At 39.8% G+C, this 15,434-nt stretch overlaps 2 protein-coding genes across 11 annotated transcripts in view; one reads left to right on the top strand and one right to left on the bottom strand.

Moving 5' to 3' along the window:
- Window positions 1-4,774, bottom strand: part of ERP44 (endoplasmic reticulum protein 44) — a 122,145-nt gene extending 117,371 nt beyond the window's left edge. The window contains exon 1 of one of the 2 annotated variants that reach the window (XM_055271679.2): window positions 3,547-4,774. In XM_055271679.2, coding sequence (XP_055127654.2) covers window positions 3,547-3,858 — 312 coding nt within the window. In that variant the 5' untranslated portion in view covers window positions 3,859-4,774. The remainder of the gene's footprint in view (window positions 1-3,546) is intronic. The other variant, XM_055271680.2, reaches the window with a different exon arrangement.
- Window positions 3,920-15,434, top strand: part of INVS (inversin) — a 209,583-nt gene continuing 198,068 nt past the window's right edge. For 3 of the 9 annotated variants that reach the window (XM_063636164.1, XM_063636169.1, XM_063636168.1), the window contains exons 1-2: window positions 3,980-4,179; window positions 9,086-9,215. In XM_063636164.1, the coding sequence (XP_063492234.1) occupies window positions 9,110-9,215 (106 nt within the window). In that variant the 5' untranslated portion in view covers window positions 3,980-4,179; window positions 9,086-9,109. Of the gene's footprint in view, window positions 4,180-7,294; window positions 7,401-9,085; window positions 9,216-15,434 lie in introns of those variants that run through there. The other 6 variants (XM_063636162.1, XM_055271666.2, XM_063636163.1 and 3 more) reach the window with 6 other exon arrangements.

Here is a 15,434-nt window from a genome sequence, read left to right as displayed (position 1 = left end):
CCCACCACAAGGACGCAATCAGCAATATCCAGAATGTGGCAAATGCTACAGGACAGAGGATCAGTTTCCTAAACAAATTACAAGGAAAACGATGAGATGGAGAGAGAACCCAGGGATTTAAAAAATTTTTATAAGCGACATATGAACCAAGTGGAATAGATGGACTTTATATAGCCCTTGCTTTGAACAATGTTTTTTTTTTTTTTAAAAAAAAAAAAAAAAAAAAAGGGAAGCAATCAGGAAAACCCAAACACTGACCAGATATTTGATGATATGAAGGAATTTATGTCAATTTTTCCAGATGTGATAATGGTACTGTGGTTTTGTTTAATTTTTACCTTTCAGAGGGACATACTTTAGTATGTCACCTGGGAAATTTTTTTTTAAACTAACTTCTGGGGCCCACAGATATAACTGACCTGGTATAGGGCCCCAATATCATTTTATTAAAACTGACACAGATGATTCTAATGAGCAGCCAGGCTTCGTAAACTATTGATCTAGGGCAAGTTAAATCAACAAAATAAATAAACCTCACCTAGTTAGTAATCAAACTGCATGCCTCCAAAAGCACTCTTCCTGAATACTGGAATCTGCATATATTATTAACATTAAAGGATAAAACTGACATCTCTGAATTCTACTGTGCTTATTTTTAAGGTACTTGTAACGATTAAATAAATGTTTACTTAGCTCTCAAATTTACATAGCTTCCTAAACTAAGCAAACTTTTCTTGGCTTCCTATACATATTGAACAAACCAAGAACAACAGTGGCAAAACCCTTAAGTGTTCACGTGCGGGACAATTACGACTAGTAACAACTATGATCTATAAACATCAAGAGATTAATGAGAACACATCTTCAATAAAACAAATGGACTGGAGTGCTACAAATCTGAACTACAGAAGAGGGTACTTAGGGTGCATGAGACAACTTCTTTCCAATTTAGTCTTATTTCTCTTATCTCGCCTTTTCAAAACTTGAACACAACCAATGCAGGAAAAACAGGCAAGATTTCTATCCCCCTTACTGATCATTTTCCCAGCGGAAAACCCTGAATAAACCCACCTTAGATAGGAAGATTAAGCAGAAAAGGGCTAATTAAATCTATCTATCTAAATATATGTAAATAAAAACCTATATAGATGCAAATATATATATATAATATATATATATAAGCTCAGGAAAAAGTTATCACATCGAGCTTTTGTGTTTAGTTACCCATCCAGAAAGGCTTTGTGGCAGAGTGATATATTCCAAAATGCTTTGAGATCAGGGAAAAGACAGCTACTTGCCTCCAGAAGTTTGGGATTATGTTTCAACTGTTATCTTATATGAACACCACTAAATTTGAACAGGTCTAGTTCTTTAGGGTTGAGATACAAAGTGCCTGAAGAAAATTATCATAGTAAGAGAATATATAGCTTCTTAGAGGAGGCCATTTAAGGAAAAAATGATGACCTCAGCTAAACGGGAACTTGGCTTTTCTATATCTGTATGTAAGAAGGAATAAACTTGAGGTCTGAGAGAGAAAGTTGGAAGAGTAGAAAAAAAGTATACCAGGGAACAAAGAGTACAAATTATTAGACAGCGAGAATACTGAGTAAGCAGGTTCCACTAGTAGGAGAGAATTACCAATTAAGTAAGCAACTCAAAGTTGTGATTAGACAGGATGGATGTTTTATAAATATTTGCTAACTAGCAAATGAGTATTAAAACTAGGTAAACACTGTATTCCAATTAAATCTAGTTTGACTTATAATTCTAGTTTAAATCTTTTCTGGGGCTTTATTTTTCAGCCTTTTCATATCTACAGGTATTCTCTAACATATTTTCCTGATTTTTATGCCTTTACATTTGCTTAGAAAGATAATTATACAAAATGCTTAGATTTTAGTTAAATCTAGATTCTATTTGGGAAAAAACTCATATTTAACAAGATTAGGTTTTTCTATAAAAAGCATGAGTTATTCCAAAATAAATTATTTCTTCTTCATAACTTAGTTTTACAACCAAACCATACCATTTGAGGAAAGTGCATCTGATATAGTTTGCCTGTTCAGTGTCTCAACTTTTCTTTCCAATGTCTTAAAATTTTTGCCCTTTTTTTTTGATTTCCTAAAAGTGCACACAATTCATAACTCAAGCCATTTTGTGGATAAGAAAAAGATTAGTATCCAGGCTTCTTAAGGAGAGAGTGGTCTCTAATAATGGTATTATTCTAACACTTCTAGAAGGAAAAATGTATCACAGTGTATAATGAAATCACCAAGAAACAGCACTATACAGAATATTTTCCTCGATACAGAAGTCATTCACTATTGTATACTTATAAGAAGTGGCAATAAGGCCCTCTATCATTTAATATTACAATGTTTATACACAACTTTTTGTTCTCAAAAGTACTTTGACATGCCATTTAGTTCTTTACAGTGCTTTTTCTGAAAAAGTCCAAGTGACAAAAGAAAAGAAAGAACTATTTCAAACACAAATGTTAAACATTTAATGGGATATGGCGGAATAAGCACTGCAAGTCAAGAGACCTGTTTCTAATCCCAGCTCTGCCTGTAACTAGCTGTGTGACTTCATATGCGTCACTAAATTGTTTCTTAAATTGTAAAGAAAGTAGTTCTTAATGTTTAAATCTGAATTTCTAAAAATCTACTACAATTAAGGTATTTTCAAATATTACATTATAATAACAGCCCAATTAAATATCAGTCATTTTGCCATACGTGTTTAGTCCTTCGCTTTTGTCTCAATTTGACCTGAATGCCTGGATCAGTTAGTCTGCACACTCAAGACGTACTCTGGAGCAAGAGGGTCTAGGGAAAGATTCTTTTAAGATGGGATGATGCTGAGCAGGTTAGGCAGTTAGGAATGAATGCATATTCAAATAAGGCGCAATGAAGAAGAAATCTGCTTCCGTGGGGAAATACGTTACAACAAGATTTGAGTGAGGCCTTGAGCTGAGATTGTCAGGTAACCACACCTTCCACCCTTCAAACTCTATTCTCCCAGTGGAATCCAAACCAGTCTCCAGTTCCGGGTTCCCAACCAATCGCATCAAGCCACAACAGAGGGATCTGCCAACCCGGGCACCGCTTCAGGGATCTAGACAGAGTGAGATTCACACAACCCCAGCACCTGTCGACCTCACACTCTTCCCAGATGGAGAGGGTGGGAAGGAACGCTAGGTCTATGCTTGGTCTTTTCCGATTCAAGCTAACACCAGGTCCACTAACCCTCGAAACTGAAACCCCCGGACTTCGGGGAGAAGGGGAAGCTCCTACGCCGTAACCCTCCTACGTATCACTCCCTCAAGGCTAATTCTCCCATTCTCCCCCGACCCTGGTTTCTCAGGCCTCGGGGACTCCGCGCCTGGAAGCCGACAGGCGAGAGTGAAGGCAGCGGGGGAAGGTGCACTCCAAAACACTGGAGTTAAAAACGGGAAAGCAGGGGCAGGGGTAGCAGTGTTCCCCCTGGGCGAGGGCCGGAGGCCGTTCGTGCGTCTGTCGATGGGTCTGTCATTCCCTCACTCACCAGGAGCAGAAGGGAGCATCTGAGGTCGGGTAAGGATAGGAAGACGGCAGGATGCATGGTAACGCTGGGGTCCGCGGCAGGGACAGGCGCTGGCGGCTGGGACTGGGCTTGGTTGGGTTGGGTTAGGAAAGGGCTGGGCTCCGGGAGCCGGCGGCAGCGGAGGATTCTCCAGGCAGCGGCACCTCGTCCTCTCGACGGGGGCTCCAGCGGCGAACACCCGGGACAACTTCCAGAGAGGCCTCTCACACCCTCACTTCCGGGTCCTGCCCACCTCGGTGCGCTTCGGGAAATGTAGTCCTGGACTAACCTCATTCCGCACGTCGTCCGTCATCTAGAACTTCCTTTCCCATTGGGCTCTCGGCCCTGGTCCACCGAGTCTTCTACGCGCGGGGTCCTGTGGGATAGAAGGGCGGAGGGCGGGTGTACGCGGTGCTTCAGAGGATGGGAACTACAATTCCCAGAAGGATGTGCGGCCGAAAGCCTCGGGCGGCCTTTTGAGGGGCTCCGCTAGCTTCAGCGCCGTGGGGTCTGACCTGGCTGGGTATAGTGTCCCAGCTCGGCAGGAGGGGCGGCCCGGTCCGGGTCGCGCCTCCTGGAGCCGCCCCCGGGACGTCAGTCCTGGAGGAGGCGAGGGTGAGTAGGAGGGGGCCTGGCTGGGGAGGCTCGGATCATTCGGTCCGCACCGCCTTGGCCCCTGCTGCAGACTCACGGCCTTCCTGGCCTAGGCTGTGGCCTGAGCCTCAATCATTGGCCTCCTCTCCCACTGCCTCTTCTTTCTTCTCTAATTCTTGCATTATAAAGTCAGAGCCACCACTCGGGGCCTCAGTTGAATGAGTCAATGACTTATCCCTAATTGTCTCTGAGGGCTCCTGTAAGGAGTAGATGTAGTACGGGATGGCATAGCACGTCGTAAACTGGAAAACTGCCTGAGTGATTGCTGCTAAGGCGTGGATCGCTCCTCCAGTATAATTACGAAATTCCTTAGCAAAGCAGTCGAAGATCTTAACTTGGCCCCAGGTAGCTCTGCGGCTTCTTCTGCACTCAGTGAGGTCCAGGAGCCCACGCGATCTCTGCTTAGTACCCAGGAGGCACATTGTGCTTTTGTGGTTCTCCCTGCTCCCGCCTTTGCTTCAGCTTTCCTGCTGCCTGGAATGGCCTTACCCCGTTCTCTCTCTGGAATGCTGTCTTAAATGTCACCTTCTCTGAGAACTTCCCGAACAACCAACCCTTTACTCCTAATCAGAATTACTCTTCCTATGAGTGTGACTGCAGTACCTCTAGTTTTGTACGGTTATAATTATGAGAGCATTTATTACACGGGCTTGTATAATTAGGCAAGGATGATGACACCTTTGCATTTTATAGCACTTTAACAAAGTGGTTTTGATTTTTTTTCTGTAAAAAATGATTTTTTTAAAAAGGGGCAAAAAATACATTTTTTCTTAAGAAAAAAAGAGCTCTAGATAATGGCTTTCTCGGGGTGACAAAATTAGACAGTGGCAGAGCCAATACTCTTACCAAGACTGCCTAACTCCTATACTAGTGCTCCTATCTCTTGTCCACGCCCCTGACAGAGCCCAAAGATAGTTGAAATGGGAAATTTTAAAAGAGCAGAGACTTGTAAGTATGAACTCATTATTCCAGAAATTAAACTTTGATCCTGCTTACTTTTTGGACTTAGCACTTAGCCTGTGACCTTTCATCCAACAAACATTCTACTGAGTACCGGCTATATACCTGTTACTGTGCTAAGTGCTAAGAATTATGGAGTAAAAAGTATATATATATATGTATTATATATATATATATATACACACACACATATATATATAAAACAGAGATCACATTTTTGGTGTATTTTTCAAAGGGTATAAAGAACTTTTTTTGTGGTTCTGATGTGCCTAAAACTCTGATCACTTAGAATGAAAAATAACAAGGCCGGGCACGGTGGCTCACGCTTGTAATCCCAGCACTTTGGGAGGCCGAGGCGGGCGGATCACGAGGTCAGGAGATCGATACCACGGTGAAACCTCGTCTCTACTAAAAATACAAAAAAATTAGCCGGGCGTGGTGGCGGGCGTCTGTAGTCCCAGCTACTCGGAGAGGCTGAGGCAGGAGAATGGCGTGAACCCGGGAGGCGGAGCTTGCAGTGAGCCAAGATCGCGCTACTGCACTCCAGCCTGGGTGACAGAGCGAGACTCCGTCTCAAAAAAAAAAAAAAAAAAGAAAAGAAAAATAACAGGTCTTAGAGTTCAGAACAGTGCCTAGCACATAGTTGTCACTCAGCTTGTTGAATGAACGAATGTGAACGTGGTCCACCCTTACTATTTTTTGCATTTTACAGAAACCCAGAAAGCTGACGTAGCCTAAGGACACACTGCTGATTATAAATGCAACTGGGCCTAGAACCCAAGTGCACTTATTCCCCTCCCATGTTTTCACCTCCACCTCTATTTTGTAGCTTCTCTCAAATAACCTTAAAATAATCCTGGATATGACAGTAGTTCTTCTGACATGACTGTTACACTCAGACATGACTGAAGTGTCTCACAACACCCTCTTCCTCCATATTTTCTGCCAGTACCTTAACTCAAATTGTCAGCAAAATAAAGACGTAAGGAGCTGTCCTTTACCATAATTAAGAAAGTATTAATATGTTCTCTCAAGGGCAGAATTTGAACCAATAATCCTTGTCGATGACAAGACAAATACCAGCTCATCCATTATAAATTTATCTTAGAAAACTCCCAGATCCCCAGGAGTAACAGCGATTGGCGTGACCTGCTTTTTGGTGAAATCAGAAAAGGACTTGCCTACCCTCATGGCAGCAATTAACTGGAGCTGGTTAACAGCTGCTCCCTTTAGATAAGTACATATGCTCGAGTTTACCATGGTTCTGTGACTCCCTACATTTCTAACAGTTGTTACCTCTCTGGTCCTTGTAGGCATTCAGCTTTGGAAATTTCATAAAGCAGCTTAGAGGTTTAGAAAGGATGTTTAAGATCACTGATGCAACTATTCATCTTTCCTTCCCATCAGATGTTTGAATTCTTGCTGCATTTCACCAGCCTCTGCTTTCTTAAACACTCTTGTGATAGGGATCTCACTATCTTCTATGCAGCTGATACTTATTTTTTCTTTTTTATTTTTGAGACAGGGTCTCCCTCTGTTGCCCAGGGTGGAGTGCAGTGGCATGATCTTGGCTCACTGCAACCTCCATCCACCTCCCAAATTCAAGCAATTCTCCCACCTCAGCCTCCTGAGTAGCTAGGATTACAGGTGTGTGCCACCACAGCCCAGCTAATTTTTGTGTTTTTAGTAGGGATGGGGTTTCACCATATTGGTCAGGCTGGTCTCTCAAACTCCTGTCATACATTTTTAAAAGGTTCTTATAAGCTCAATGAGACTACCGGTCAGAACAAAATTGTCCTTATTGAAATATGGTTCATTTTATTGATATGATGTTCCAAGTAAGATCTTATGGTTAAGACCTCAATCTAGGTATATTTTCCTGGTGGACCAAGGAGAGAACAAACAAAAATTTCACTTTTTGTGGGAATGAGGGAAAGAACTAGGTACCTTTTAATTTAGTATTTAGCCAGGTGTGATGGCACATGCCTGAAGTCCCAGCAATTCAGGTGGCTGAGGAGGGAGGATCGCTTAACTCAGGAGTTTCAGGCTGTAGTGCGCTATGCCATTTGGGTGTCCACTTTAAGTTTGGCATCAATATGGTGATCTCCCAGGAGTGGAAGACCACTAGGCTGCCTAAGAAGTAATGAACTGGTCCAGGTCAGAACTCCTACGTTGACCATAGTGGGATTGCGCCTATGAATAGCCACTGCCCTCCAACCTAGGTAACACAGGAAGATCCCGTCTCTTTAAAAATAGTTTTTTAACTAATTTTTTTTTTCAGATGGAGTCTTGCTCTGTTGCCCAGGCTGGAGTGCAGTGATGCGATCTCAGCTCACTGCAACCTCCACCTCCCAAGTTCAAGCAATTCTCCTGCCTCAGCCTCCTGAATAGTTGGGATTACGGGCACGCGCCGCCACGCCCAGCTAATTTTTGTATTTTTGGTAGAGACAGGGTTTCGCCGTGTTGGCCACGCTGGTCTTGAACTCCTGACCTCAGGTGATCTGCCCGCCTTGGCCTCCCAAAGTGCTGGGATTACAGACGTGAGCCATCACACCCGGCCTTAACTAATTTTTTTATTTTTTTCTGAGTCAGGGTCTCAACCTGTCGCCCAGTCTGGAGTGCAATGGTGTGATCTCAGCTCACTGCAAACTCTGTTTCTCAGGTTCAAGTGAAACTCCCACCTCAGCCTCCCGAGTAGCTAGGATTACAGTGCATGCCATCACGCTCAGCTAACTTTTAAAAACTTTTGGTAGGCAGGGCATGGTGGCTCATGCCTGTAATCCCAGCACTTTGGGATGCCAAGGTGGGCAGATCACTTGAGATCAGGAGTTTGAGACCAGCCTGGCCAGCATGGTGAAACCCCATCTCTATTAAAAAATACAAAAATTAGCTGGGCATGGTGGCAGGTGCCTATAATCCCAGCTACTGAGGAGGCTAAGGCAGGAGAATTGCTTGAGCCCTGGAGGCAGAGGCTGCAATGAGCTGACATCGTATCACTGCACTCTAGCCTGGGTGACAGAGCAAGACCCTGTCTCGAAAAGACAAGAGGGGAGGAAAGGAGGAGGAGAGGAGGGGAGGAAAGGGGAGGCGAGGGGAGGGGAGGGGAGGGGAGTTAAGGGGAAGGGGAGGGGATGGGATTTGTAGAAATGAGGTCTCACTATATTGCCCGGGCTGGTCTCAAACTCCTGGGCTCAAGAAATTCTCCTGTCTTGGCCTCACAAAGTGCTGGGATTACAGGTATGAGTCACCATGCCCAGCCCTAATTAATTTTTTTTAAGTTTATTTAGTGCTTAAATCCAGCTAATTCTGACTTCACAATTAAGTTTATGTTATACTATTTTTGTGGATCGGGCTCACTTTTATTCCCAATATCAATTCTAATGTTTAATATTATGTGGCATCATATTACTTGTATTAACTTAGATTATGTGGCATCATATTGCTTGTGTCACTGTAACCCTGAGCCCTGTGCCTAATGTTAAATATCGTCTTTGTGTTTTCCTCAGATAGTCCCTAAGAAGAGTCCTAGAAGCACCTACCCTCTCATTTTACAGATGAGCAGATGAGCAACTTGTACAAAGGTCACCTAATTTGCCACCTAATGCCAATTCTAGGACTAGGACTGTAGCTTTTTTTCTTTTGAGACAGGTCTCACTAAGATAGACAGCCTCACTATCTTGCCCAGGCTGGTCTCAAACTTCTGGCCTCAAGCAATTCTCCTGTGTTGGCCTTCCAAAACACTAGGTTTACAGACATGTACCACTGCACCCAGCCAGGACTATAGATTTTTCTAATCCTAGTCAAGTATTTCTAGTAAGCCATATTTATAAAATACCCACTTGGAACTGATGAGACAGGTTTCAGAAATGTTTGCTGCGTGCGCTCATTGTCTGAATCATTGTTTCAGGTTGCTCCGGTTGCTAAGAAGACTATGAACAAGTCAGAGAACCTGCTGTTTGCTGGTTCCTCATTAGCATCACAAGTCCATGCTGCTGCTGTTAATGGAGATAAGGGTGCTCTACAGAGGCTCATCGTAGGTAAGCAGTCCCCTTAAGTACAGAAACTTTAAAAGCAACTGTTTGTCCTGAGGAAGTTTGTTAACGTTAGTTTTAATTTGCAATGTACTCATAAGTTTTAATGGAAATATGTTATTATTTATATTTTCTTCCAACACATGAACAAGAAAGAAATTAAGTCCTAAAACTTAAAAATATGGGTTAGGATTAGGTGAAAAGTACTTGAGAAATTTCTATGTATTTAGCACTAAATCTAGATAGATATTCCAAGGTACTAAGGGAATGAATTCATCTTTATGTTAAAAGATCTAGAATGAGACAGTGGATAATCTTTTAACATTTAATATATACCCAAAGTATTAAAGTTTACAAATGATTTAATTTTTAATGATTTAAAATTGATTCAATGTTTCCCCTGTGATTTGCATGTATAAGTGATATATAGAGAGGTCCAATGTAGGAGTTCTAGAGGAGAGAACAAAGAGAATAAAGAATGGCTAAGAATTTTCTAGAACTTTAGCTTCCTGCTAAAATAGAACAAAGATCCATCTTTCTATCACAAATCTAGATATTCACAAGTCCCAAATCCGGAAGAGAATAAAATAAAAATATATTATTTGTAGTCTTTATTCACACCAGTGTCTGGTGACATCATGATTGACAACTTGGGCTACAGAATAAAATCCAAATTACTTCAACTTTAATACCTGTTCCTTCAGACTTTGTTTTTACCCTACATTTGCAGTTTCTCCAGGAACTTCTACTGGTGTACTGTAACCTCTGGCTAAGCTAGAGGTTACTTCTATTTCCCAATAAGCCATGAATTTTGTCTCACTTTCACTGTACTGTTTCCCCACCTCTTTTCTGTCTGCTACTCTGTTAACTTTCTTCTGTGCTAAACAAACTCTTACTTATCTTTAAAGACAAAACTATTTTCTCACACACTCTGTGAAGATTTCTCTTCCTCTGCTTATCCTTACTTTACCTCAGCTATCTACATTCACTGGAACTTGACATTTACCACCACCTCCAAATCACTCAGACATGCTACCATTCAACTAAAACTCTTACTTTCAGCTCACTTACTGATGACAAACAATAGTTTTCCATGCTCACTGAGACTTCCAATCCACTAGCTTCTCTAGTTTTGACCATCAGTTTTCCTTCTGTCTTTTCCTTCCTCACTACTCAGCCTTGATTCTATGTCTGTTATTAAAATCCTTCTCTTGGAAAAATTCCCTTTATTTTTTTTTTTTTTTTGCCTTCTGTTGCACTTGACTGTTACAATCTCAACTCTGGATGTACAAAACATATCTTGTTAAGCAGTTGAATCTAGCTGAAAGATTGATAGCACCCCAAATCCATGATTACCCACTTCAAATAGGCACTCAGCACTTACTACTCATCATACCACATTTTTTCTGTAATGAGTGTTTCATACCTCTCACTCTACTGAATCCTGTGACTGCCAGTTCCCCCTCCTTTCATTCTCTTTAATGCAGTAGGCTTACCAGAGGAAATGAAGACATTAAGTAGGAACGCCCTCATCTTTCAGTATGATATCTACAAATCTACCTCCATCTGTACCCATCTTCTCTCTTCATCTTCCTGCTAAAACAGAGCAAAGATCCATCTTTCTGTTAAAGGCCAGTTCTTCCACACATGCTCTGTATTCCATCCCCTCCTGTCTTCTCAGGGACATTGCTTCTTTTTTCCCCCTCTGATTACTATATCTTCAACCTTTCTTCTATGCTAAATTCTTTCCATCAACACTTAGACATGCTTAATTGTTTCCATTATTTAAAAATCCCATCTCTGTTTCTTCATCTCCCTTTAGGTATTGCCATTTTCAACTTTCCCTCACGACTGCATTAGTGCACAGGCTAAACTGCTACAACCATGACTTGAATAAGATAGAAGTATATTTCATTCTCATAATATTGCAATCCCAACTCTGGATGGACCAAACCTATCTCCCTGGCAACTACTAAGCAGTTGAACCCAGCTGTGTAATAGTACACAGTTATGTGGGCAGTCTAGGTTAGATAGATATCTCCATTTCACAAAACCATTTAGGTATGCTGCTGGGCCTTGGCTCTTCCATTCTCAACATGATGCTTCTATTTCTGGGTCAAAGGCAGATACGTTCATTATAGTCATAGCCCAGTCAGCAGGAAGGAGGAAGAGAGAGCACAGGGAAAGCAATTTGTCATTAAGGAGGTAGACTAGACTTAGACCACAAAGCCACACCTAGAACAGAAGAAGCTGAAAAAAAAAGTCTTGCCCTGGATGGTATCATGCCCAGCTAAAACTCATGGTGCTCAATTTCTAAAAAGAAGAATGAAAGAATGAATGGGGGGCAAATACTGCTGTCTGTCACCAAAACCAAGATTCTTGGGCCAGCTGTACCCATTGTCCCCACTTATTTACCTTAATTCACTCTTTTATTAAAACAAAATATACTTTCTTATTTTGAAGTATACATATATAGAAGTGCATACAACTTATATGTACAATTTAACAAATAAACATAAAGCAAACATCCACTTAAACCACCTAGGTTAAGGAAGAGCACATTGTCAGTAACCCCAGAAGCCCCTAATGCATCCTTCTCTCCCCACTAGAGTAATAGGCTATCTTGACTTTTATAGTAATCATTACATTGTGGTTTTACCAGCTACATATACATCCTTAAACACTTTAGTTAATTTTGCCATTTTTGACTTTTTGCTAAATGTTCCATGTTCACTTGAACTAAAAAATGTATGTATATTACACTTTTGTCATTTTCCTGCTCAAAACTCTTTCATTATTCCCATTGACTTGGAATAAAATTTGACAGGTTACTTGTATCTCTTTACCTGTCCATCCTCACGTTTTATCTCACGTGGTAAAACTTGCCTTCTTTCAGTGTCTCACACCTGCCAAGCCCTTTTTCATCTCAGGGCTTTTGCCTGAAATGCTGTTCTCCCCATTCTCTGTCTGAATAACTCTTAGTCATCCTTGAGATTTCAGTTTTAAGGTCATTTCTTCAAAGAGGCCTGCTAACCATTCAGTCTCAATAAAATCTGTTCATTGTATTCCCTCTTGGCCCTCTGTAGTTTTTCTTCATAGAACTTGTTTCAGATTATCACTGTATATTTATGTGTATGACTATTTTAACATCTCTCTCCTCCATAAGCTAGTGGCCTTCATGAAAGTAGTCTGGGTCTGTTTAATTCATCACTAAATCCACAAAATCCAGCACAGTACTTGGCACATAGTAGGCACATAAGAAATATATTTGTTGAATGAATGAATAAATATTATAATCATTCTTTAAGTATCTTTTCTCCCAAGTAGTCTATAATCATCTTGAGGGCCAGGACTAAAAATGAATTGAGTTGAATTAAATTGAATTGAGGAGCAGATTGAGACTAAATTCCATGAGAAAAAAAAAATTTAAGTCAGGATGTATCAAGAAAAAGTACCAAGTAAAATGAATTCATTAATGCTTTAATTAAAAATATAACCTTCAAAGAAAAAAGTGCAGTATGTTATAAATTAAAAACACTTATATTTTTATGGCTCATACAGATTAATTAATGTGTTATTATTAAAACTTGAAACCTTGAAAATCCCCAAAGAGATAATCCTTGAAAACCAAAAAGCAATCATGATGTGAAGCCAGTATGTAGCTAATAAACTTACTTATAAATTGTTTTTCTGTTTTCTATCATCTTGTCTGAGGAACTTCTTATTAATTACTGACTGAGGGTGCCACTCCTCATCTTTTAAGAATTGTGCCATTATGTTTTCTGTGTACCTTTGCTATGGAGTATTTTCCAGCATTTGTATATTTGTACAAAAATAATAACTGTTTCATCTTAAATTTCAATGTAATTTTTTTTCTATGCATATGAATGCCAGGTCGTAATTTCAATGTATTTTAAACATCTTTTTATGTATCACATATTTGATGATCTCTAAATATATGCTATTTCTCTTTTCTAAACTAGTGACATAGTACTACAGATGAATTTTTTTCTTGAATCTTTGTTCACCAACTGCTCAGTGAATTCATTCACTTTAGCATTTTCTGTTTTCCTCTCTCTGTTTCCATGGAGAAGTATGTCAGTGATGTGTTTGACTCCATGGAAACAGATGAGTGTCTCTTTCTACATACACAACGAATTAAATCGAACACTTTCTGTGCTGCCCATTGTCCTGGAGGAGGACTGAAGAGGCCTTCTCTGAATGAAACATCATTTCAGTAGCAATTCTTAGTGTTTAACCTAATACAGTGGATTAATGTTTTACCATAACTTACCTCTTCTAGATTCAGATGTATTAGGGCTTACTTCGGAGCCTTAAAAGTATAAATGTGCATAGTAAAATCTTTATATGCTATGGTTCTCATTTATAGATATTTAGCTTTTTCTCTTAACACCAAACTCAAATAATCTGAATGAATACTAGAAATGTAATTGAGAATAGAATTTAGTAGATTCATTTTAATACTATATAGTGTAGTATTGGTAGAAAAAAGTATACATTTTAGAGTCAGATAAACCTGAGTTTTAAATTCTGTTATTTATTAGTAGTAGTATCTTGGCTAAGCCATTTAATTTTTAAGCCTCAGTTTCCTCATCCATAAACTATAGATTATAATATTTCACTTGTGTGAGAGTTAAATGAAATAATGACAGTAAAATATCTAGCATGGTACTTGACACATAGTAGACAATAAGTTAATATACTATTACTGTTATTGTTATATCAGCTTAGACTAAAATAATCAAGTTTTTCATAGCTTCAGAAATGTCTCAAGATGAAAGAGCACTAAATGCAACAAAGATTAGTATTGTGGGTTTTTTGTGAAAACTAAAGAAAATAATTTGTAAATATGCACGGTGTGTAATGATCAATGTTGTCATTACTGCCAATAATATTTGAGGTCGTTTGCAGTGGTATTGTGACAGGAAGCACCATTCTGATTCTACTACAACTTTTGTTTCACTGTCCATGTTCTGAGCAGCATAATCTCTCTAAATCATTTCCTCTACTTGTTTATTTATTTATTTATTTTTGAGACGGAGTTTTGCTCTTGTTGCCCAGGCTGGAGTGCAATGGTGCAATCTCGGCTCACCACAACCTCTGCCTCCCTGGTTCAAGTGATTCTCCTGCCTCAGCCTCCCAAGTAACTGGGATTACAGGCATGTGCCACCATGCCCGGCTAATCTGTTGTATTTTTAGTAGAGACAGGGTTTATCCACGTTGGTCAGGCTGGTCTCGAACTCCTGACCTCAGGTGATCCGCCCGCCTCGGCCTCCCGAAGTGCTGGGATTACAGGCGTGAGCCACCGTGCCTAGCCTCCTCTACTTGTTTTTAACATCTTCTGACACAGTATTTAGATATGGAAGTGAGCCTCATAAATGACAGAGTAGAGGTGCTATTTCAGGTTACTTCTTCCCTTACATCAATCCCTACCTTAAAAGCTAGGGTCATTAAATGTTTTTAAAATGCTTGCCTATATGCAAATGTGTTTATAAATATACTTACATGTTTATGCATCCATACTAACAATAGTAATAAAATTAGCTAACATTTATAAAGTTATGTTTTATGTGCCAGCCACTGTATTGTTTGGCAACTCATTAACTTAATTTAACAGTGAAATAAGATGAAGAGTTTGGGGTATTAGTATTACCCTCATTTTTAAATAAGGAAATTGAGATGCAGAGAGGTTAAGTAACTTGTCTAAGAAGTATCAGAACTGAGATTAAAGCCAAGAAGTCTGATTCCAGAGTCCATTCTTTTAACTGCTAAAGTATGGGACCTCAATGTATGGGTAGATATTTTTGTACACATGTGCACTTTCATATCTATAAATAAATAGGAATGAGAAAGATAAGAAAGAAAGAACCGATTAGGTGTGAACCTTGAATGATGAAATGAATGATTATCTAGATGGGATTTTTCTTAACATTTTTGTGCTGTGGGCCCTTCTGGCAATCTGGTAAGCTTCTGGACTCCTCAGAAAAAAAAAAAAAAAATATATACATATATATATATATATATATTTTTTTTTTTAAGAGCTGAAATGCAATATAGAGGATTAAAAATGAAACCAGTTATATTGAAATAGCAAATATTTTTAAATTGAGACATAGCAATATTCTGCCATAATTTTTTATGAACGTATTAAATAGCAAGGTGTAGGGGCAAGTCTTACAGCTATGATAATCTTGAAATAGCAGT

The sequence above is a fragment of the Symphalangus syndactylus genome, chromosome 3 (assembly GCF_028878055.3).
Source record: "Symphalangus syndactylus isolate Jambi chromosome 3, NHGRI_mSymSyn1-v2.1_pri, whole genome shotgun sequence".
In the NCBI taxonomy this organism is placed as follows: domain Eukaryota; kingdom Metazoa; phylum Chordata; class Mammalia; order Primates; family Hylobatidae; genus Symphalangus; species Symphalangus syndactylus.
This window is presented reverse-complemented; position numbering and strand designations above follow the sequence as displayed.